Source organism: Lactuca sativa, chromosome 9 (genome assembly GCF_002870075.4).
Source record: "Lactuca sativa cultivar Salinas chromosome 9, Lsat_Salinas_v11, whole genome shotgun sequence".
Taxonomy (NCBI): domain Eukaryota; kingdom Viridiplantae; phylum Streptophyta; class Magnoliopsida; order Asterales; family Asteraceae; genus Lactuca; species Lactuca sativa.
In genome coordinates this window covers 225,638,899-225,662,701 of record NC_056631.2, presented here as the reverse complement: position 1 = coordinate 225,662,701, position 23,803 = coordinate 225,638,899, and the positions used below count along the sequence as shown (strand labels likewise).

At 39.0% G+C, this 23,803-nt stretch overlaps 1 protein-coding gene across 1 annotated transcript; it reads left to right on the top strand.

The window, feature by feature from the left end:
• The first annotated feature begins 5,421 nt into the window (after positions 1–5,421).
• On the top strand, positions 5,422–23,063 carry LOC111876905 (eukaryotic translation initiation factor 3 subunit A). Its single transcript, XM_052767914.1, is given in 15 exon segments — positions 5,422–5,467; positions 5,590–6,071; positions 6,207–6,422; positions 6,567–6,935; positions 7,027–7,056; positions 7,357–7,584; positions 7,823–7,984; positions 8,071–8,291; positions 8,369–8,576; positions 12,021–12,038; positions 21,836–22,024; positions 22,091–22,165; positions 22,270–22,471; positions 22,611–22,633; positions 22,635–23,063. Coding segments are annotated over 15 exon segments (2,898 nt in total).
• The last annotated feature ends 740 nt before the right edge of the window (positions 23,064–23,803 follow it).

Genomic DNA, 23,803 nt, shown 5'->3' with positions numbered 1-23,803 from the left:
GTCCTACTAGAAAAGGAACCATCTTGGGACTTTCCCTTGCAGTGGTTCTTTGATGAAGCCTTCCTCTTCTTTCCCCTTCCCTGCCCAATAGCCAAAACAGGAGCAACATGTGGATTGGGAGTTGGTGCAACAGACTTGTCCTTGAGGTTGCTCTCAGCAGTCCTTAGGAGCCCTTGGAGTTTGCTTAGGGTGACCTCTTCCTTGTTCATGTGGTAGGTCATCCTAAATTGATTGTAACATGAGGGCAAGGAGTGAAGAACAATGTCGATAGCCAAATCTTCCCCAAAATTGACATTCAACTTGCGAAGACGATCAACATACCTTTGTATCTTTTGCAAATGCACGGTTAGAGACTCTCCACTTCCCATTTTAGCAGTGATCATATTCGTTATGATCTCATAGCGCTCTTGCCTCGTGCTTTGATGATATCTCTCCATCAAGTCTAGATGCATCTCATAAGGATACATGTCCTCATAGGACTTTTGAAATTCGAAGTTCATTGTGGCTATCATGATGCAATGGACTTTCGTTGCAACATGCTCATGGGTCTCAAAGATAGCCATTTCTTCGAGAGTAGCAATTTTTGGATTGATCTTCTCGAGCTTCTCATCGAGAACATACTCTTTTTCCTCGTAAAGCGCGATTGTGCGAATGTATCTTATCCATTCGCTAAAGTTCGATCCATCGAAAGTCATTTTTTGACAAAAGATCATTAGCGTGAATGAGCTAGCAGCAGCGTTGTTTGCGTTAGACATCTATGAATAGAAAGGAACAAAGTTTGATTAGAGTTAAGTCCCTAATTAACACCCAAAATGAAAATTTAGGGCTAGGACCCAACAACATTATCTACACATTAGAAAAAGGGATACTATAATCCAATATGCAAATAATTTGGAGGTAAGTGAATGACGATTCACTAATTCTTCACCATGAAAAACATAAGCTTTCAATTTTAAATGTATTGAGAATTCCTAGATTTCTTTGAGATTCATTGAACCTTTCAATGGCATGTTTAAATCTCGATATGCCCCTCTAGTTTGTGACTAAGATACCGAGGATCACAAAGTGGGTGTGAATAACCATGCAAATCTACATGGTGCCTTCATTGTTACAATCACCTATTCGATGTGCCGGTAAACCACACACGCTCCACCAAACTATGATAAACAATGAATCACCATTTTCCGCCTTTGCTTAGAACCAATTAGTGTGCCGGTTAACCACACACGCTCCACTAACTTCTTAGCAAGGGTGCAAAGTGTACTTTCATGGGATTGCATCAATTCACTTTTCCTAAAGTAACTAAGATTGGGAATTTTATGAAATATGTTTAGTTACTTTATATAGATTCATTATACTTATTAATGAGAAGAGGTTTGCCCTATCCTACCTGTTCAGTTAACGACCCTCCACCAGTCAAGCAAGCGATGGGTGTGAGTGTACACCCATTAAGCGCCATTTTATAGGCAGCAACCTTATACCCACCTTATAGACTGGCTTCGTGAATGAGGCCTACTAATGGTAAGACTATCATATTTTAACTCATACATATATATATATATATATATATATATATATATATATATATATATATATATATATATATATATATATATATATATATTAAGCTTGTAATAATATATTAGTATGGTGTTGAATTTTAAACTTGTAAAATTCTAAGGTTTGAAATTTAAATTATTCAAATTAAACTTTTAATCACAAAACTTAAATTTCAAAACTTGAGGACAAGTTTTAAACTTTTCAAAACATAACGATCAAATAGAAAATAATATAAATCAACTAATTAGATTATCTCAATTTGATCTTATTCAATATTACTTGCAAGACAATTCACCAATTCAATTCAAATAATCAATTATTATCATATAAGGAAATTATTATTCAACTAATTGGTAATTATCTTTTGTTTGGTCAAGAATATACTCATATATATGTTTAAAATCGGATTTTAATGACCCAAAGCAGTTAAGGCAAGTATCCTCAAGTAAAACAACAAGAAATCCCAAAACTAGCTCCTTCTGACGCTCGAACTCGTCGAGTTCCACTATGGACTTGCCGAGTTAGAGCTACTCGCCGAGTCCACAGTGGAACTCACCGAGTTCATCAGGCAGAAGCATAAAACTCGAATTTTTCAAGCAACAAGAAATCAACCAATGAATCAATTCAATAGAAATCAATCAAAGCTCTGATACCACTGATGGGTTTGAGCCATAAGAACTTTCCTATGTGCACATGCAAACCCTAATGCTTGGATCTAGGTTTCTCTAATTGAACATGCATTGTATCCAAGACTTACAGTACTAGATCTAATGTAAACAATTGAATCTAATCATATGAATTCAGATCTAGAACATACCTTGGATTACTTGCTTGATACTTCTTCTTCTTGGAGCTTAGAGTCACAATTATCACTCCTCTAATGGCTTACAAACACCAACTATCAAGAGGATGACCTTGAGAGAGAGATAGAGGAGGGTGAGAAATCGGCCCTAGGGTTTCTTGCCTTGCATGAGTGACGATTTCCTTCACCCAAGGGATCTATTTATACTATGAGCTACTAGGGTTTCACCCTTAACCCTAATTGAATAACTTAGGCCCTAAGCAATCCAAGATCCTCCTAGATATTAGGCTTGGACGACTTTATGGTCTCCTAACCCTAAAATCCTTCCACCCTTATATCCATAAGGATACTATCACACATTTGACAGTTTATGCCCCTTTATTCAATTAACCTCTTTAAGTCACCAAATTAATTCTCAATTAATATATGACTTATATTAATCAAATAACATTATTATTCCTTTAATATATTACTCTCATAATATATTAACAATAATATCTCTTCTATCTTAACAAATCATCATGTCGAGTTGCTATGGTGAAGGCAACCCAAAAGGACCATGAACAACCGGGTCAAGTACTTACCAAATATAGTTACAGCCTTAGATACTAATCCAACAAAAAGCTGAAAACAAACATAGTTGAATCAATTGGTGAGTTAGAAAAATATTTGAAAGAAAGTGTTGAAGAAGATTCGTCGGTGTTTAACATTTTAGAGTGGTGGAAAGTGAATAGTCGAAGATTTCCGATTCTATCCTTGATGGCTAAAGATTTGTTTGCCATTCCCATCTCAACTGTGGCTTCAGAATCTGTTTTTTAGCACTAGTGGGAGGGATTTGGATCCGTATAGGAGTTCTTTAACTCCTAATATTGCTGAAAGTTAAATTTGTACCCAAGATTGGCTTTAGGGTGGTATAAGTGACAACATTGATTTTGAACAAGATTGGGAAAACCTACAAGAAATTGATAAATGTAGTTTTTTTATCTTTAATATTTTGGCATGTTATGTTGTGTCCTTTTAATGCTTATACTATTTGTATAGGATTGGGAGAAGTTGGTACGTCTACTTAGAGCTCGGATTGGATATGGAAATGAATATCACAACATGAAGATGCAAGACATTTTTTTTGTTATGTTTAGACTTTTATGTTTTGAGTTGGGTTATGACTTATGAATTTTACTCTTTTTGTTATGTTTAGACTTTTATGTTTGGAGTTGGGTTATGACTTATGAATTTTACTATTTTGTTATGTTTAGACTTTTATTGTTTAGTTGGGTTGTGTTTAAACTTTTTTTTGTTGTGTTTAGACTTTAATTATTTAGACTTTTATTTCCAATCATATTCATGGCTTTTTCTTTCTTTTTTTTTTATCAAAAATTGGAATGAAATTAAAAAAGTACCTAACATATTATAAGGATTTGTAATTTTATTAATCGTAAGGATTATTTTCCTACTCAATTCTTTATTAAACCAACCAAAATGTTAAAAAATTATCAATAAGAGTCACTTAAGAAATTTTCAGGTATACCCGAAAATTACCCGACCCGAGCTCAACCCCAAATACCCGAAACCCAAATTACAATATAGGTCGGGTATCGAGTATTATTTTCTTAAGGAAATAACCATTCTACCCGACCTGTTCTACCCGAAAGCCGAAAATTTTACCCGTTCGACACCCCTAGACCATCTCACATCCGAATACACTGAACTGATTAACCTTATGTGACCATCCCACATCTGAATATACTGAACAGATTAACCACAAACCGCCAACACAGACCCTATGCTACACCTTTTTTTCATAATCCAAATATTAAAAAATCGGAATTGTTTTGTACCTAAGTTAGAGGTGCACGTTCAAATTGTTTATTTTTACCAACCAAAAAACTAAATGGGAAAAACCAGTTAGGTTAATTCTGGACCGCTAGTTAATAAGTTCAATAAATATTTGAAATATGTTTTTTTCCTGGGTTTTCTAATATAACAGAACCACTTTTTTAACTGAAAAACATTTTTATAACCGAAACCGGTCTAAAAAAATGATAAAAAGTCGGGCCGACTTTTTAAAAATCGAAAAAAGTTAAAACTGGTACATATCAAGTTTGAAGTTCGTAAAGCCCATACGAACCCTGTGTTCGTGGGCTTTTCACTGTTTTAGTGTTAAGTTATTGAATATGGATTTATGGTAACATACATACATTTTGCCTTTGCGTTTCGATGAAACGTTAGTCAAAACCCAAAATCCTACTTCCCTTTATACAGCCGAGGAGGAAACAGATTCACTACGCTACTTATCTTTCAATAATTGTTCGACAACTGATTTCTTGTGTATCTCTTTTCTGTGTTGTCAGAGAAGCACTAGAGTTGATATATATGGGCAGTTTGATGATTGGTTTTGTTCACTCTAATTACTGGCGTTAAATTTGGTTTTTGATTTTCTTTTCGGTTTGGGGTCAGATTGATTGTTCGAAGGGGGAGGAAGGAGAGTGATTTGATACAATATATCATTTTAGGTTTTTAACTACACACTTCTACATTCTTTGTTTCTGATCCGAATACCTTCTCAAAACATTTTTTTCTGGTGCTTGGCTGTGGATTTGAGCATACACACATGATGGATTATCTATCAGATATTCAATTTCAAAAACGAAGACTAAGATTGAAACCCGTCGGATTCAAGCATTTAAGCGAATAAGCGATTACTACTGTAGGAAACATTTATGTGAAAATATATGGTTTTATAAACTCTTTAAAGTATGTATTAATGTCTGATGATATGTTCATAATGAAAGTTTTAATGTTGGTCATTATGCTTAACAAATTTCATCATGTCACTTCTTAGAAATGTTAATGTTGATGCATCTCTATTAATCTTAATTCCATGCTCAAATGGGTTCGTAGATAGAAAACACAGTGGATCTAATTGTCTCCTGTCTCGAGTCTATCCTGCTTTTCTTTGTGCATAGTTTCATGTTATGGTCAAACAAAGTTAAACAACCACAAATACAAATAATTGCTTGTTTTGTGTCATAGCAGGTGAAAGACCAGTCTGATTGACAATGTCTACTTTTGCTAAACTAGAGAATGCTTTGAAACGGGCTGAAGGTGAGTGGCATATTATTGATTCATTTTCTTTGTCCTCTTCAATCATTGTCATGCTTCCATATCTGACTTATTATTTTGTTTCTTTTCATGATTAACCCATACTTGTTAACACTCGATTGCAGAATTAATAAATGTTGGTAAAAAAAAAGATGCACTTCAAGCTCTTCATGATCTAATTACATCAAAGAGGTACAGAGCATGGCAGAAAACACACGAAAAGATCATGTTCAAGTACATCGAGTTGTGCATTGACATGAGGATGGGTAGATTTGCCAAAGATGGTCTCATCCAGTATCAAATAATATGCCAACAAGTTAATGTAAATTCATTAGAGGAAGTCATAAAGCACTTCATGGATCTTTCAACCAAGAGGGTTGAGTTGGCACGTACACAGGATGAAGCTTTAGAGGAAGCTCTGGATGCTGATGATCTTGAAGTTGACAAAAGACCAGAAGATCTGATGTCAAGCTATGTCAGTGGTGAAAAGGGAAAAGATCACTCTGATAGAGAGCTTGTGACTCCATGGTTCAAGTTCTTATGGGAAACTTATAGAACAGTTCTTGAAATCCTGCGAAACAACTCCAACTTAATGGCACTTTATGCAGTAAGTTTTGGTTTATAATATAAATTTTTCTCTTTGATGTTATCTTTTATTATTATTATTATTATTATTATTATTATTATTATTATTGTTGTTGTTGTTGTTGTTGTTGTTGTTGTTGTTGTTGTTGTTATTTAGAATACAGCAGATCGTGCGTTTCAATTCTGCAAACAATACAAAAGAACAATTGAGTTTAGTAGGGTTTGTGAGATCATCGGGAATCATCTTGATAACTTAAACAAATACAGAGATCAAAGGGATAGACCTGACCTAAATGCCCCTGAAAGTCTACATTTTTATCTTGATACAAGATTTAAGCAACTCAAAGTTGCAATTGAGCTAGAACTTTGGCAGGTAGGGCTCGTTTCTATGTGATATTTATTGGCCAAACTGCAGGAAATAGCTAAATACTTTGTTACATCCAATTTGCCCTAATTGTTATATTGAAACATGTAATTATGGAATAATAGTTTTGTTGTATGAATTATGTATCTTCAGGAAGCTTTTCGTTCCGTGGAAGATATTTATGGACTAACAAGCATGGTGAAGAAAATGTCTAAATCGTCCCTGATGGCTATTTACTATGCAAAATTGACTGAGATCTTTTGGATTTCATCAAGCCATTTATACCATGAGTATGCATGGTTTAAGCTTTTTCAACTTCAAAAAAGCTTCAATAAGAATCTAAACCAGAAAGATCTGCAACTGATTGCATCATCAGTTTTGCTAGCTGCACTTTCAGCTTCTCCATATGATCACCTTAAAACTGATTCTCATTTGCAACTTGAGCATGAAAAAGAACGCAATCTCAGAATGTATAATCTTATTGGGTTCAATACTGATGCAAAGATTGAGACAAGAGATGTGGTATTACTTATTAGTCAACTTTCAACTGGTTTTTGTTTTCATGGTTATTTATATGTTTCTCTCATTAATGGTTTGTTTTATTTTCCTGCAGCTTTCTAGGTCATCTCTTCTTGTAGATCTGGTAAGATCAAGTTAATTTTACTCATTGTAGAATTTAAAAAGATGAATGCAAGAAATTTTGAATACTTGCATTGTTTCTCTATTATACCATCCTACTTTTTATCTCATAAAACATACTTCTAATTATTTTTCTTATAAGGACTAATTTTCATTATATAATAGATGAAAATCTATTGCAGCATCATACTTTCCATTTTTTTCATGATTAAGGCATCCTGGAGAACATATATGCATTAATTATAGCATCATATTGTATCTTTATTTTTCAGTATATAATATATGTGAAATGATTTTTTTTTAGGTTTCTAAAGGGATGATGACATATGTAACCCAAGAAGTGAAGGATTTATACAATCTTCTAGAAAATGAATTTCTGCTATTGGATTTGGCATCAAAAGTAGAGCCATTGTTGACTAAGATAGCAAAACTTGGGGGGAAAATATCATCAACTTCTTATGTTCCAGAAGTGCAGCTTTCTCAGTATATTCCTGCTTTGGAAAAAGTAGCCACCTTAAGACTACTACAACAGGTAAAAAAAATTCAAAACCTTATCTCATTTTAAAAACTTCACAACTTCAAATAAAGTATTTACCGTTGTTTCCCAAAAGTTACTATAGTTGTTTTATTTTTAAATTTCCTGGTTTTCTTGTTAATGTTAATGTTTTTTTAGTAAACTTTTTTTAAATGATAAATAATAAAATTTTAGACTACTTGTTAGATTCGTTTTCTATGAAAAAGAAGTTGAAGCTTAATATTTTCTTTTTCAGGTGTCCCAAGTATACCAAACAATGAAAGTTGAGACTTTATCAAAAATGGTTCCTTTCTTTGACTTCTCAGCTGTAGAGAGGATCTCTGTTGATGTTATGAAGCATAATTTCATTGCTATGAAAGTTGACCACATGAAGGGTGCAATCATTTTTGGTGATTTGGTAAGAAGTCATATTCGTTTTTTCATTTTTCATAATTTTTTGGTTATGTTCTTTCTATACTAACATTGTTTTCTTTTTATTTGAAGGGTTTTGAATCTGACATTCTACAAGACCACTTGAGTGTTTTGGCTATAAATCTGAATAAATCAAGGTCCCTAATATACCCTTCTCAATCCAAAGCATCAAAATTGAGTGCTATGCTACCAAGCTTGGCAGATATTGTAGATAAAGAGCACAAAAAGCTTCTTGCTCGTAAATCCATCATTGAAAAACGAAAAGAAGAACAAGAACGACACCTTCTTGAAATGTTATTATTCATTTCTCCTTTGTCTAAATTACATTTTTACCCCTATTTCCAAACCCTAAATTTCTTTTTTTTTCAAAGGAACGAGAAAAGGAGACAAAAAGAATAAAACTATAGAAGAAAGCCGAAGAAGCAGAACAAAAAAGACTTGCATCAGAATTTGAAGAAAGGAAGCACCAAAGAATCCTTAGGGAGATTGAGGAACATGAGCGTGAAGAAGCACAAGCTTTACTAAATGATGTTGGGAAACGTATCAAAAAGAAAGGAAAGAAGCCCATCATTGAAGGGGTAAATTTGGAAATCTCAATTCTCCCATTTTCTTTTTTATGTTGACCAAGTTGAGTTGACCATGCATGGCTTTTCGGTTGACAGGAGAAGGTGACAAAGAAGTTGATGGGATTAAAACAACTTTTAATCTATGAAGATCGATTAGATCTTGAACAAGTATATGAATATGAAACAGTAAAAACGCAATAATAAGAACAAACAGCTTGAATCAAACGTGTCGAATGATTAAATAAAATCCTTAGAAGAGCTCGATTAAGAACATCAACTGTAAAGGATTAGAAGATTACAAGAACGATTACGGAAAAATATAGAACTCTTGATCAATCGCTATTTCGATAATCTCTAGAATCTTGACCTAATATGCATGCAAGCATTTAACTTATATACAATACATAAAAGGCTCTCGGTTGGACAGGCCCAAACCGGAGAATACAAGGCTAAACAACGAGCCCAAAAGACGCAACAACAAAACTATCTTCAGCCCAACAATCTCCCCCTTTGCGTCAATTTGGAGCGAGACCTTCACTTCTTACTTGGGCCGGCGGCTGAAGCTGGTACCTTCTTCTTCACGGTGCTAAACAGACACTTGGTTATGGAGAGGATGGTCTGTCTAAACCGGATGTACCAATTGATCATATCATTGAAGTACTTGATGTCATCAACTGAATTGTCTTTACACTGCTTGATGATAGATAAGATGTGCTCCAAGCAAGTTGTAGTGTAAAGATGTTTGTCAGCTAAAGCGAAGAGACATTTCTGTCCTTCGGCTCTAGTGAACATCACAGAGTTTCGCCTCGGATCTATCTTACCCATTTGCATTTGATTTAGATCACTGGCCGATCCCACAGGTGCGACTTTCGGTTTCTTCTTAAAAACTGTGGCGACCTCCTGATCCATTAGGGCCACGTCCATGATATAGCATGCCAGCATCCTTTTGACATGGTCTATGATGGGACCATATTCAGATTCATTTGTAAGCAGGATATTGTACAAGACTATCCAATCATGAGGATTCAGATTGGGCAGATCCGCCAGGGAGATGATGTGGGCAGTTCTTGCAGATCCTCGGATGAGCTTGAACTTAACGTTTATGAATCTCCCCACGGCATAAGGCTTCAGCACCCGAACATTAACAATCTTCTGGGCGCTCCATGTAAGGTACTGAGGGCGAGCGGCTTCCAGGTAGAAGTCAATAAGCTCGCTGTCAAGCTCATCGTTCGGATGCGGGACTTCAAAAATGTTAGAGAAGGCGTGGAAGATGAACGCCTTTCGAGTCAGCGGCATATCAAACTGCGAATCGATAGAGTTGTTGCAGTCGAATGATATCACCGGCTCGAGCCATAGTATGCTTGGAGTCTCTATGGCCTCTTTTATCATACGATCCCTGGTCCAGGCAGGGAAGAGCAACTTTCGGCTCTCAAGGAGATCGTGGGCTTCTTTTTGCTTTCGTTCGGCTTCTTCAGCTTCACGCGCCACACGACTGGCATCGTCTTCAGCATTGCGACTGTTCTTTCTTTTTAACATGTCCGCAATGGTCTCCTTGTCTTCATTTTCATCTTCATCTTCATCTCCTCCCTCTGCTATGTTTTTTCCCTTGTTCTTCACACCCGAACCCGAGGCATGACCGGTTGGGGGTGGTTCGGTTGTGTGAGTCGCTTTGGAGGAAGGAGGTGGTTTCGATCCTTGCTTCATATCTCCCCCTTGTTTCGGAATGGACACGAAACTCGGCAGGCCTTCAATTTTACTTAAAAGGTCCATGGTCGGAGATAGTTTTTCAGCGAGGGTACACCTTACTGAGTGGTTAAGGATGGGGTCGTGTGCTTCCAGGATGTTTGAGAGAGCTGCGTGGACATCCGAAACACACGTCTTTATGACCTCCCTCTTGGATCGAAGAGCTTCCAATTGTTGCTGGGAGTCGGAAAGCTGTGTGCTCTTGACCTTCAGGGCGGTAGTCTTACTTGCCAAGACGTCCATCAAAGAATTTTCTGCCGCAAGATCCTCTTGTAGTTTTGCCAAGCGGGCATCGATGGAGGCACGAAGTGCCGAGTTGTCGTCGCTAAGATTTTGTCTGAGGGTAGCGAACGAAGATAACTCCGTCGAGACAAACTGGGCCAATTGTTGAACAACTGGTTCCAGAGTTGTCTTAGTGGCTTTGGCATTCTCCTGCAAAGATTGCAGCAGGATAGAAGCGTCATTGAATAGTTTATCGACTTTTGCGGTCGCTGCCTCACAGGCTCGGGTGGAGGCGTCTATGGCAGCAGTTGCTGAGGCGACATAATCATGTTGAGCCCTGGAGAAGGCGTCAACGATCTTCTGAAGGGCAGCTTCAGACAAAGATGACTGCTGGTTGGAAGAGGAGGCGAGAAGTTGATCAACCTTCTCGTTAAGCTCGCGAAGATGCTTCCATGTCACTGGAGCATCATCCTCCTCATCACTCTGAACTTGAAACGGACTATAGTAGACCGAATCGAAGTTCATGTGATCACCACCAAGGTATTGATCACCGCCATCGGAGGCGTCGTCTGGAGATTGAGGTGGTAGTGAAGCTGGGGGTGTAGTGGGTTTGGTTGGTTCAGGTTGAGTGGGTGGGGGGTTAGTTTCGGGTGGTGGTTGTGTTTCGGTTTGAGGAGGTTCGGTTACTGGAGGGGTTTCGGTGACAGGTGGTGTTTCGGTTGATGTGGTGAATATGGGTGGAGGTATAGGGATAGAGGTTGGGGGAATTGTGGGGTTTATGGTGGGAATGGAAATAGGAATTATGGGTGGAGGTGAAGGAACTGGGGATTGATGAAGTTCCATCTCTGGGGTTGGGGACCGAGGAGGTGTGTAGCCTCGTTGAGGAGAATCGTCTCCTTGTGATCCTTCAGAGTCCGAACTCCCACCTTCGGATTCGCTTGAAGAGGAGGAAATAACGAGCTTTCGCTTCGGTTGGGTCTTCCTCCTTTTCGGTTGAGGGGGTGAAGCAGCCTTCGTTTGTTTGCGCTTCTTGGGAGAAGGTCCCTTTGGAGCTTTGGACACTTGCTTCCCTTTCTCAGCCTTTTTGCCCCTGGCCACCGGTTTGTCGGCATCATGAATCGATCGCAGCATGTCCGGTGTCAGTTCCCTCGGACCAGTTGGCCTAAACTCCTTGATCGTTCTGATCAGTCTGCTGTCGGAGGGCACATCCCCATACATCGACTCCGGAATAGAGCCAATAAAAGAAAATTTTGATGCATCAGATACGATGATCTTCTTGGTATGAAATGTACCAATAGAAGACATCGATGCACCATCGGCTGTTGAAACATCGAACTTTTCCATGGCCCATCGTGTGATCAGGATCCAGAACCGGGCCAACGACACCTCAGAGTGTCGGGAAGAGGAAGAGAGGCTCTGAATCAGCTGTTGCCAAAGGACAAACCCATAGTCTAGGTTTATCCCGTTGTACACCCCATACATTATCGAAAGGAAAAGATGACTTGCACCGTCAGATCCTGAGCTCCTCTCTGACAGTCCCTTGAAGAGAACTGTAAATAACCCATTCCACAGGGGCGGTAGGCAGGACTTCTTAAACCTGGCGACGGAGGTGAGAACCTCTGTGTAGCCCATGTTGTAAAACATGTTGTACAACATCCCAACCGGAATCGTCTCCGGGTGAACTCGCGATGGGTCAGCAGCAAACCCTAACATAGTGCAGAAACGGGGGCGAGAAATCGAAGTCTTGTGTTCTGCCACTTCAAAGAATACCCTGTCGACGGCCTTGTCGTAGTAAGCCGTCGCATAGACCTGAGATAAGGCCACCATTAGCACCGTTTCAATTCTTGACAATGCAGGAGCAAGCTGGGAGTACTTGAGGCATTCAATGACCGGCGACATATAGGAATCATACGCCAGTGGATTCAGATCGATGACTAGGCATTGTTGGGGTCGGATGGGAAGAATCTGAGAAGTTGCATGAATAGATGAAGATTCAGCCATTGTTGCAGGTTTGGAGAAGAAGAAGAACGTGAGAGTGTTTGGGAGTATTTTTGCTTTGGGAATTATGAGGGCAGTAAAGAGGTAAAAGGTGGTGTTGAAGGCTTTTTATAGTGGGTGATAGGAGAGAGAAAAATCGTTTCAAATCTCTTATGGAAATACGAAACGGGTTTTTGTGTGACTGATTGGTGACAGTTGGGGCGTGCGATGATCACGTAGGAGAGAGAGTGTCAGTTTCCTAGGATTACGCCGCCCAATAAGCGCCGGTTCAGAGAAAGGAACCGTTTCCATTTCCACACGCGCCTCTTTTGCCAGATTGATGACGCTTCATTATCGCACACGTGTCCTTTAAGTGTCAGAAAAAGCGCGACCGTTTCAAATTCACGCGCCCTCCTTTTTACCGTCGTTTGAATTTCTATCCATTTAACTCCCACCGAGTCAGCCACTTTTTGTCTTTTCCCCTTTTAAACGGCTGTTTTCAATTAATGACCCACGTGGCTAATTTTTGACCACAACTTCATTAGTAACCATCCAGTAATAATCCAGCCTGTAAAATAATTAGTAACGGAGTTTTTGAAAATCTAGGATTTTCGTGCAAAGAGTGTAAAAGAGAAAGAAATAAAGCAACTCTTTTTAGGATAATCTGTGATGTCAATAATGACACGAAACTGATGATCCCGGGCACGAATCTCTTTCTTCAAGGTCAAGAGAGACCTCAAAGTGTCAGTGTGGAATCCCGTTGAATGACGATCAAACATTTATTAAGAAATGTTGAAAGGCTTCTTTTAATTAGGTTAACTTGGGGTAGTTTCGCTTTGATTCATCAATTCAATTCTTGATATAAGAACGAAAGTGAACAAAGTACTTGTGAGACCGGTGTAGTCTGTTGAACAAGTAGGTAGGAGTTGATTTTGTAGTGGCTTGGATTAATATGAAATCTCAGATAAAAATTTAAAACTGGATCCCTTGGGAAGAAATGTTATGGTGTGTAACAGTTTCATTGGAATCACGCAAAAGAAAATTTGAGATTCCATGAAGGTACATTCGTCTATGCATTGGTGAAAACTTGATCAAATTAATTGGTCACCGTCAATTCGTTGGTGTGGAATTTTGGGTTTCACTCAGCTCGTAGTGGCACGAAACTAAGATCATAAACACAGATGTTGTGTAACCATAAACCTCAGTGGTAGTTTCTGAGAGTCTCAAGGGTTACAGTGATGAAACGAATGTAATGGAGAAGTGTAATGAAGAAGGTGTAAGAAAACATAGTACCTCTGCTGCGAAAATAAGGACCAAGCAGGAGACTCTTAACTCATGTGAGAAGAGAGTGAGGTAGCTCACGATTAGAATAAATGAGTTAGCCTTATTGGGCAGACAAGGTTTGTGTATACCAGGTCATGAAGGCTATTATTCAAAATCTTATGAGGCTTGGGACACATACAGCAGCATGCTTCTAGGGACACATAAGTAAGTCATCAAATGTATTCCCATAAACGAATGAGCACACAAAGAAAAATAAATAGAATATTTTTGGAGTTTTTGAAATTTATAATAAAAAAAAATTAATAAAAAAAATAAGAGTTAAAATAAAAATAAGACCTAAAAAAACTCTTAAAAAAAATGAAATACCGAGCCCGAACGTTCGGTTGATTTTGGTTCTAGAAAATTTTGAAAAACTGAACCAGAACCTTCAGTTGGTTTCGGTTCCACAAAATTTTGAATAACCGAACCCGAACCTTCGGTTGATTTCGGTTCCACAAAATTTTGAAAAACCGAACCCGAACCTTCGGTAGGTATCGGTTTTGGAAAATTTTGAGAAACTAAGGAATTTAGATATATAAGAAATAAATTCTTTTAACAAAAAGAAAAACAAAATAGTGTAAGAAATATACAACACAGAAAAACTACCTTTGAAGTAATGAGCGAGTCAGATGGTTGAACCAAACCCGAACGTTCGGTTGGTTTCGCTTCTTACGTTTGAGGTTGAGAGGTAGTGTGAGGTACTGACTCTGATTCCATCATTCCTAGCCCTTGCAATATTTTATTGAATGATGCTTCTGGAAGAGCTTTGGTAAAGACGTCAGCCAGTTGATCAGTGGTTCTTACGAAGTGAACTTCGACGTTTCCATCTTCCACATGATCTTTGATGAAGTGATACCTCAGTGCTATGTGTTTGGTTTTAGAGTGTTGCACTGGGTTATGACAGATCCTAATTGCACTTTCAGAGTCGCAATATAGTGGGATCTTCTTCATATTGAGTCCATAGTCTCGAAGTTGACTCTGGATCCAAATCACTTGTGATGTGCATGATGCAGCGGCAATGTATTCCGCTTCGGCAGTAGACAACGACACACATGTTTGTTTCTTGGATTGCTAGCTGACTAATTTTCCATCAAGAAATTGACAGCCACCAGTTGTGCTTTTACGGTCGAGTCCACATCCTCCAAGGTCAGCATCAGAATAGGCTTGAACGAAGAAGCCTGAATTGGATGGATACCACAGACCTAAGGAGGTGGTTCGCTTGAGATAGCGTAGGATGTTCTTTACTGCCAGCATGTGAGGTTCTCGTGGGTTAGCCTGAAATCGAGCACAATAACACACAGAAAACATGATATCAGGGCTGCTAGCAGTTAGATACATCAGTGAGCCTATCATTTGACGATAGAGTGTGATGTCGACAGCCGGTTTGTCTAGAGATGAGGTAAGCTTGGTTCCGAATGCCATAGGGACTTTGACTTTTGAGTCTCCCATCATGCCAAACTTCGCTAGGAGAGTCTTTGTGTAAGCTTCTTGATTAATAAAGATGCCTTCGGGTCCCTGTCTTATGTTTAAACCAAGGAAAAAGTTAATAGGACCCATTGAGCTCATTTCAAACTTAGTCTCCATCAACTTTCTGAATTCAGCTGTTAAGCTGGGATTCGTGGAGCCAAAGATGATGTCATCGACATAAATTTGAACTATCATAAGGTGGTTACCTTCCTTTTTGCGAAAGAAGGTTGGGTCAACCGAACCTTGTTTAAATTTAGACATCTTTAAAAATTTTGTAAGCGTTTCATACCAGGCCCTCGGAGCTTGTTTGAGGCCGTACACAGCTTTATCCAGAATATAGCAATGATTTGGATACTTTTCGTTTACGAACCCAGGAGGTTGCTCCACATACACAGTTTCTTCAAGTTCTGCATTGAGGAATGCACATTTGACGTCCATTTGGAAAACCTCAAAGTTTTTGTGAGCAGCATAGGCTAGAAATATTCTAACAGATTCTAACCTAGCTACTGGAGCGAACGTCTCTTCGTAATCTATTCCTTCCTCCTGACAGTATCCCTTGACCACCAGACGAGCCTTGTTCCTTATGACATTACCTTCCTTGTCCATTTTGTTTCTAAAAACCCATTTAAGACCAACAACTGAAGCATCTGGAGGAGTTGGAATGAGGCGCCAGACTTTGTTCCTTTCAAACTCATTCAGTTCGTCTTGCATTGCTTGAACCCAATCAGAGTGATCGAGGGCAGTGTTCACTGTCTTCGGTTCAACTTTTGATACGAATGAGTTAAACAGACAAAACTCTACCTTTGAAAATAAGGATGTCTGTTTTGCCTTCAGTCGAGATCGGGTCAGAACCTTTTCAGATACATCACCAACTACTTGAGAGATAGGATGATCTCTGGTCCATTTGGTAAGAGGAGGGTAATTCGGATCGAAGGTTGGATCTAGTTCAGCATTGATCATCTCTTCTGGCTCAGATTGGCTATCGTAATCAGGCGTCATATCATCATGCTCCCCCTCAATTGATGAGTCTTGAGAAACATGAGGTTCAGGAGTTACTTGTGCTGTTGGACTTTCGGGCGTTGAAGCACCTTCGTTTGGAGGGGCATCTTCGGTTGGAGAGGCACCTTCGGTTGGTGAAGGACCTTCGGTTGAAGTAGTAGAGCTTGGCTCCCCCTGGACTTGTGAGCTTGGCTCCCCCTCGACATGAGAACTTGGCTCCCCCTCGACTGAAGCAGTGTTGGTTGGAGATTCATCAGTGGGCGATTCTCCTTCATGCATTCTTTTTGCAGCATCTTCGACAATTTGCTTCATATGATCAATTTTGTTGTCAGCTGCACCTGCTTCTGAGAGAGAAGCTTTTTCCGGTTCGTCAAAGAGTTCCAGAAAATTCTCGTACAAATTGGCGATTGAGACTGTGACTTGGCCAGTTTGAGGAAAGATTTCCCCGGCAGTGTCATCTATGGCCTGTAGCTTCTTGACATAGTTATCGTCGAAGGTTACATAGTATGTCTCTTCAATCCTTCTTGATCGTTTGTTTAGGACCCTGTACGCCTTGGATGTGAGTGAGTAACCCAGAAAGATTCCCTCGTCAGCTTTGACATCAAACTTGTTGCGGTGTTCTTTAGAGTTAAAGATGAAACACCTTGAGCCAAACACATGGAAAAATTTCACATTGGGTTTTCTGTTATTTATTATCTCATATGGTGTGAGCTTGAATCGCTTATTGAGATAGGACCTGTTCTGTGTATAACAAGCAGCAGAAATAGCGTCAGCCCAAAAATAAAGAGGTAAGGAAGCGAAACTTAACATAGTTCGGGCAGCTTCACACAAGGATCGGTTTCGTCTTTCGACTATTCCGTTATGTTGTGGTGTGTAGGACCACACAAATCGATATGAAGCAATTCGAGTGGTTCAACAACTTTTGTGTTAATTACGGATGGGTGACTTTGACGACTCTGCTTTCCCATTTCGCATGCAGCACACAAATGCTCTCTGTCAAACTTGAGCAATGGAAGACCCCTAACATGACCTCCAGTGACAAGTCGGTTGATATCTTTGAAATTGAGATGAGAGAGTCTTCTGTGCCACAACCAGCTTTCGTCGGATTGAGCTTTGGATAACAGACATATGGCTGGGTTTCCTTTGATGGGTTTCATGTTCAGAGGAAACATTTCACCCTTTCGCTCTGACTTCAGAATCACTTTCTTTGTCTTTTTCTCTATGATTTCAGAACCTTCATCATCGAATGAATCCTTGAGACCTGTACCTCCAACAAGCTGAGATACACTGATGAGGTTGTGTTGGAGTCCTTCCACATATGCCACCTTCGTTATTGTAAAGTCACCATTCGTTATCATCCCGTATCCCTTTATGGTGCCGAAAGAGTTATTTCCAAACTTGACGTTGCCACCATTAGCAAGAGATCTGTATTCCCTGAGCTCCTCTTTCCTCCCTGTCATGTGACGCGAGCAGCCACTGTCGATGTACCATTCTTCGTCAAACTGCTCGTCACTCATAACCTGCAAAAATTAAGCAGATTTAGGAACCCAAAGTTTCTTGGGTCCATGTGAGCTTTTCATGGGAACTGAAATAGTAAGAGAGATATCAACTAGATATGTTCTTTTTATTAGAGTTCTTTCATCTTTCTTTTTAATGGTATAGACTTTTATTTTGTTAGGATTGGGTGTGTTCGTTTTGGAATCTGGTTTAGATTCATCAACCTTCTGCTTTCCCTTCTGTTCAGCTGATGAATGAGGTTTTTGAGAACCAACGGAATTAGCTTTAGAGCAAGATGGAGACGAATGGGTGGAAATAAAAGAACGAGAAGAATTAGGAAGAGAGGATTTGGATGGAGATGTCTTCCTGGCTGATGACTCTAGGTGACCCTTTTGCTTTTGATCGTTGGAGGGGCTAACCTTCGAGTCTTGTTCTCTTTTGACTTTAGAGCCGAACCTCTGTGTTCGGTTGGAGTTGTTCTTGGAACCAAACCTTTGGTTTCGGTCGAAGTCCTTATCAGAACCGAGCCCTTGCTTTCGGTTGGTGTTTTCTTGCGAACCGAACCTTTGCTTTCGGTTGGTATTTTCTTGCGAACCGAACCTTTGCTTTCGGTTGGTATTTTCTTGCGAACCGAACCTTGGCTTTCGGTTGTTGGAACTTTCAGGCTTTCTTACAGGATTGTTTTCATACTTCAGATTCTTGTCCTGGTGTGAATAGTATGCATTCTGGGAGTGCCAGAATTGTTTCCTTTCAGAAAGGTTTTTCCTGTATCTTTGGTTCCTTTCTATCTTCTTATCTCTCATCTGCTTAGGTTGATGATGAACGTTCGCTTTCGTTTCTGTTGTCTCCTTGGCTGGTTCCTTTTGAACTTCAGGAGTTTTACTTTGAGCCGAGGGAGCAGAGGAAGTATCCGAAGAGGATTCAGTTTGCACTGAGGGAGTAGAAGGAATGTCCTCTTTTGCTGATCTCCCATCCTCCTGAGGAATATCTTTCGTACCACTGGTGCTTGGCTCACTGAAATTATCGGGCTTATTCAATGGTTCAGGTATGTATCTCCCTTTTCTCATCCAGGAGGTTCTTTCAGATAGACCAACGGTTTCGTTTCCATTATCTATTGGAGCTTCCCAGAAGTACTCATCACAGCCATCAGCATTGTCTTCTTTAACAATAGCTGTGAGTTCAGCTGTTTGATGTTCGGTTACTCCAGTTACCTTGTATACCTGATTTGGAGTGGTCCTGACCTTTTGATACACAACAGCCTTTTCTACTAATTTCGGGGACTTTTGTTGGGACAATCTAGCGAATTCCACAGAATTTTCAGAAATCAGATTTTTGTGGTTTTCAGTTTCGCTTTTAACAAATTCTGAGCAGTCAACCGTATCCTCTACAGAAATTTCACTCATGTTTTCGTCCTCGTTAAGCTCAGATGCATTTTCAACATCTATTTTATTTTCTGAGCTTACGTTGGCGTTTAGGGAGTCAAATTTTTGCATGGTTTCGGTTCTCAGTTTGAGTCGGTCATTTTCGTCCAAAAGGTTTTTGAGCATGTCCTTGTGGTCTTTGGATTTAATGAAGGACTCAATTTTGTCCAGTCCATACATGTAAGTCGGATTGACATCATCAGACAATATCACACTCTCACATTTGTAGGCTTCGGCATCGATTTCATCCTCCTTAAATTCTAGGAAGGGCAAAATCATGCGATGGATCTTTTGGCCTATCTCACAATCCAGGTGAAGTTGAGTAATATTGGAATATAAACGTTTAGCTATTAAACAAAAAACATTTCGTTGTTTTAACAATTTCAAATTGTCTCTCTGCATATAAATGTTTTCGTCTTTAACTTTAACTAATTCCGACTCTTTTAACTCAATCCACATTCGCCGCTCCTTACTCTTCGACGCCACCCTGCTTAATTGATCAGTCAGGTTAGAATTGGTGACTCGAGTTTGAGTTAAGCTACTATCTAAATGAGAAATTCTTGTATTAACATTTTTTAGTTCCTTCTCATATGAGGATGATGGTACTTTGGATGAAATGAAAACAAATTGTACCTTCTTTATCAGTTCATCGAGCTCATTGAACTGCTGGCTGAGTGGTTTGGCCGTAAAGCACATATCCTCCTGTACCTTCGGTCCATTGCTTCCTCCATCGGTATTGTATCCCCTCATATGAGATACGTCAGTCACCATGAAGCATTTTCCACCACTTCTTTCCTCCTTAGCCACATAAGCCTTTCCATGGGTAGGCTTCCTCACTTCTTCGTCTTCTGAGTCAGTAGACCAAACTTCTGTGCTACCGAACTCATCGTCATTGACCGAACCCTGCACAATAAGAGCATTAATAGAAGGGTTAGCGGTAGACTTCTTCTTTCTCAACTCATCCAATCTCTTCTGCAGCACGGCTTCCTCATCATTTCCATCGTCCTTTTCAGCCATCTTCTTAAGAACACAGTCCTTAGCATAGTGGTTCTTGCCACCACAATAGAAACAGCTTACTCCGGAATCGCCATCTGCTTTCGGTTCCTTCTTGGGCTCCTCAGCTTTCGGTTCATTGTTCACTTTTTCCGAGCTGTAACTCCCCTGCCAGTTTCGGTTTTTGTTGCTGGGGAATCTCTTCTTTATGAACCTCTTAGGATTGGATACCATCATGGCATAATCCTCAGTTGTGAGGTCATATTCTTCCAAGTTGAGCTCTTCATCCTCCATCACAGCTTTACTTTTAGATAGGAGGACCAACGAACCAAGACTAGAGACAACATTCTTCTCTTGAACCACAATCTTCTCTTGCGACTTTAGAATACCCACCAGTTTCGCCAAAGAGTATGATTTAAACTGTTCATGGGCTTTGACTGTGGAAACAACTGCTCTCCATTCAGATCTCAGTCTGTTCAAGAAAGTAACCTTTTGTTCGATGAGCTTCCTTTCAATGTCGTGTTTGATCATCTTGCTGAGAAGATGATTGAAGCGATCAAACGTCTGGGTCACTGTTTCTTCGGCCCCTTGCCTGAATTCACCAAATTCAGATAGAAGCAAGGTTTGGATGGAATGTTCAAGATCTTCGTCTGTGGAATACAGTTCGCGAAGTCTATCCCATACTTCCTTCGCCGTAGTGCATGAGCTGACCAGTCTGAATGTGTCGGACTGAAGGGCGAATCTGATCAACCTTAGCGCCTTAATATTGCACTGGAATTTGTCTTTTTCATCTTGCGCAATATCCGTCACGTCCTTAAGCAGATCGTTGTACTCTTTTTGCGTCTTAATGATTCTGGATGTTGCAGAATGTGAAAACGGTCCATTGATGATGGCTTCCCAGATGAGATAACCATTGTCCTCCGATCCAATCACGTAATCTTCAAAATGATGCGCCCATACTTCATAGTCATGGGTATATAAGATTGGAATCTTTGTCGTCGAACCAATGCTGTTGGAAATATTAATGGGGTTTGATTGCGTCGCGTCCATTATGATCGTAAAAACCTGTTCAAAGATCAGACTTGTAATAATGCAGATTAGGGCAAAACAATAAATATTAAGATACGTCAATTAAGATGACGGCTCAATAAATATCGATGATTGCGGAAAAACCCTAATGGAAATCTTTTTCACAGAAAAGATGTGTATCGATTACACAGCCTCCTGCTCTGATACCAATTGATGGGATTAAAACAACTTTTAATCTATGAAGATCGATTAGATCTTGAACAAGTATATGAATATGAAACAGTAAAAACGCAATAATAAGAACAAACAGCTTGAATCAAACGTGTCGAATGATTAAATAAAATCCTTAGAAGAGCTCGATTAAGAACATCAACTGTAAAGGATTAGAAGATTACAAGAACGATTACGGAAAAATATAGAACTCTTGATCAATCGCTATTTCGATAATCTCTAGAATCTTGACCTAATATGCATGCAAGCATTTAACTTATATACAATACATAAAAGGCTCTCGGTTGGACAGGCCCAAACCGGAGAATACAAGGCTAAACAACGAGCCCAAAAGACACAACAACAAAACTATCTTCAGCCCAACAGAAGTCATTGATGGAGCTAGCAATGCAGGAGCAAGTTAGAGAGAGGCAGGAAATGGAAAAGAAGATGCGAAAACTAATCAAGACTATGGATCACTTTGAAAGGGCAAAAAGGGAAGAAGTTGCACCTCTCATTCAAGCTGCTTTCCAAAGATGTTTAGCTGAAGAGAAACTCCACCATGAACGCGACCAACGGGTACTTACTATACTTTGTAAAAAAAGACGTAAATGCCCCTAACTGTCTTTACATATGCAACTTTAGGTTGAGTTGAGCAGAGAGCGTCATGAGGGAGATCTAAAGGAGAAGTATAGACTTGCTCATGTTATGGAACATAAGGTATGTAATGTATTTTTGAATATTATTATTATTATTATTATTATTATTATTATTATTGTTATTGTTATTATTTTAAATTTGTTAAAAAAAAATATGTTGTGCAGATGGAACTTGAAGAAAGAGTTGTGAGGAGCCGAAAGGCAGAGTTTGATAGAATGAGAGCTGAAAGAGAGGAAAGAATTGGTCAAATCCTCAAGGCACGAAGAGAGGAAAGGGACTTAAAAAGGAAAATGTTGTTTTATTTGAAAACTAAAAAAGAAAGGCTCAACAGGTTGCTTGAGGAAGAAGAAACCCGTAAACGTAAAGGTATCTTTATTTATGTCTTTTATTTATTTATAAGATTAAATTACATTTTTGGTCCCGAGATGCTTTTTTTTTCAATTATTTGTTCAAAGTAAAACGACTATTCAATGTAATTTATGCATGTCATGCAATATGTATATAGAGGCTGAAAAACATAAGAAAGAGGGAGGCTGAAAGGAGGGCAAAGTTGGATGAAATAGCTAAAAGACAAAGGAAAAGAGAACAAGAATTGGAAGAAAGAGAAAGTCTCAGAAAGGAAGCCATCCTACGTGGAACACCACTGCCACTTGATGGCCCAACCATACCCTCTAAGCTTTCGGTTGCTAGAGTTTCCACTCCGGCAGCAGCGACGACAACACCAGCTGCAGCTGGGGGAGGATCTGGTGGTGGGAAATATGTCCCCAGGTTCCGTAGCGGTGGGGCGGTAGAGACAGCGGCGACACAGGGTGGGGGAGTGGGAAACAAGAGGAGCATGAGGCGGCTCCACCAAGTGACAAGTGGCGTCCGTCTTCATTTGGTGGTGGTGCTACTAGCGGAGGAGGAAAGAGTTGGTCTTCAGCTAGGTTTTCACGGTGAGAGTTTGGTTTTTGAGTAGAATGGGGCGATATATATTCTTTTTGAAGTATGGGAAGAATTATGAGAGAGAGAGAGAGAGAGAGAGAGAGAGAAAGAGGCTGTGTATCTCGTTTTCCAAATGATTAAGAGACTCATAATATTATGTTAAGATCGTTTTACTTCCCTAAGTTTTTTATTATAGGTATTCATTTCTATTATTTGGTTCTTGCTTGCATTGCAGTCACACTTGTTACTTTGTATTATCCTCTGTTTATAAAGAATTTTGTGTATAGTATTCATCTACATCTAGAGTTTACATAAAATTAGAAATACAATAAAATTGTTCAAAAACCTAAACCACTCAAAAGTTACCATGTAAGTCTTTGTTTGGGATGTATTATTACTTTATTAGATATTACCAATAACAAATACTTAAATTTCTATCAACTTTTTAGTTTGGAAAAAGTTTCATTGAAAGATGATGTATGTTTTTTTTTCTTCGAACGGCTGAATATATTAAAAAGAGAGGTTAGCGCAAGGCTAACAAAAAATTACAAAGGAATAGACAAGATCGGGTTTAATCTCCAAGACAACCAACTAACACTAATTTTTCTATTTTTAAGCACAATACAATTATAAGAATAGTCAATCAATATATCAATCAATAAATTCCTTCTAATAATAAAACCATTAAAAAGAACATCGTTATGGAAGCTCTAAAACCGCATGTTTGAAAGAAGAAAAACGAACATTGTTGATCCAACTCACAATACCTTCGAC